Source organism: Gossypium hirsutum, chromosome A11 (genome assembly GCF_007990345.1).
Source record: "Gossypium hirsutum isolate 1008001.06 chromosome A11, Gossypium_hirsutum_v2.1, whole genome shotgun sequence".
Classification (NCBI taxonomy): Eukaryota; Viridiplantae; Streptophyta; class Magnoliopsida; order Malvales; family Malvaceae; genus Gossypium; species Gossypium hirsutum.
The window spans coordinates 79,017,676-79,019,152 of record NC_053434.1 but is presented as its reverse complement, the minus strand read 5'-3'; the positions used below and the strand labels follow the sequence as shown (position 1 = coordinate 79,019,152).

The 1,477-nt window shown below is 32.5% G+C and overlaps 1 protein-coding gene across 1 annotated transcript; it reads left to right on the top strand.

Moving 5' to 3' along the window:
• Positions 1-437: 437 nt before the first annotated feature.
• LOC107956618 (uncharacterized) lies at positions 438-1,064 on the top strand. The gene has a single exon (XM_016892219.1). The coding sequence runs from the start codon at positions 438-440 to the stop codon at positions 1,062-1,064; it is 627 nt and encodes a 208-aa protein (XP_016747708.1).
• Positions 1,065-1,477: the final 413 nt, after the last annotated feature.

Genomic DNA, 1,477 nt, shown 5'->3' with positions numbered 1-1,477 from the left:
TGGGATTTATTCATGTCGTTTAATAGATTTTATTTTGATTTAATGATATAACTTTGTTTCGGGATTTAATCCTGTCGTTTAACAAAATTAATTTTGATTTTGTTTCAAAATTTTATTCTGCCATTTAACAAATCAAAGGGAAATTTTTTCTGTTTATGGTAGCCTTAAATGTGATTTTAAATTGAAATAAAAGAAATTTATTGATGGTGAATTAAAAGACAATATGAGAATGCATGTCTAGGATTGGTTTCTTGAAAGACTTGGTATTTAAGCGTGCCGAGTGCACCACCTGTCTTTTAGGATTACCTATCTGGTGCATTGTTTTATTGTATTTTTAATTAGACCGTATAAACTTTTGTTTTGGGTTTTATTAGATTCCTACCGTCTAACAAAATTTGATAAGTTTTTTAATTCTGATTTTGTTTTTTAACAAAAAAATGGAGACTCCCATCAATTCAATCAATTCACAATCTGAAGCTTTGGTTCAAATGCAATCTTCAATCCAAAACTCAGTATTGGCGATGGTGGTTGCTGTAAGCCACAATGAGAAACCTGCAAAATTCTCAGGACAAAATTTCAAGACTTGGCAACAAAAAATGTTGTTTTATTTAACCATCTTGAACTTGGCCAAATTTTTGAAAGATGAACCTCCTACTATTAAAGAGGGCAAAGTAGATGAAGTTACCGCTTTCGCTGCCGTTAAAGCTTGGAAACATTCAAATTTCTTATGCCGAAACTACATCATGAATGGATTGTCGGATGCACTGTACAAAGTGTATATTGTTATGAAAACAGCTATGGAATTATGGACATTGTTGGACCATAAATACAAAGCCGAGGATTATGGAACTAAAAAGTTCTTAGTTGTTAAATTCTTGAATTTTGTAATGGTTGATTCCAAATTAGTTGTGAATCAAGTGCAGGAATTTCAACTGATCATTCACGAAATTCTTGCTAAAGGGATAATAAGTGAGTCCTTCCAAGTGGCAGCCATTATTGAGAAGTTGACTCTTGCTTGGAATTACTTCAAGAATTACTTAAAGCACAAAGGAAAGGAAATGTGAGTGGAAGACCTAATTGTCAGACTTTGGATTGAAGAAGACAATAGAGGTACAGAAAATAGGCTCAACAAAACAACAAATGATAATGTTTCTAAAGCAAACACTGTAGAAGTCAAGAATGACTTCAAAAAGGAGAAATAATGCAAAATAGGCCTAAACTGGAACCAAAATATGGTGTTTCCAAGAAGCACAAATTTCAAGGAAAATACTTTAATTGCAACAAGATGGGGCACAAGTTATCCGATTGTAAGATCCCAAAGAAAGTTAGAGTTAACGAGGCTAATACTGTGGAAGAAATTTCCAAGGAAGTTTCCGATATGGAATTATGTGCCTAACTATGAATAAGAATGTTCTTAGTAATAGGGAAAGTTTATAGGAAAGGGATATGTATTAAACTAAATGCTATCTCTGTAAAA

What these genes read in the sequence shown, in the direction of transcription:
- LOC107956618 (XM_016892219.1), top strand. Translation starts at nt 438, where the DNA reads ATGGAGACTCCCATCAATTCAATCAATTCACAATCTGAAGCTTTGGTT.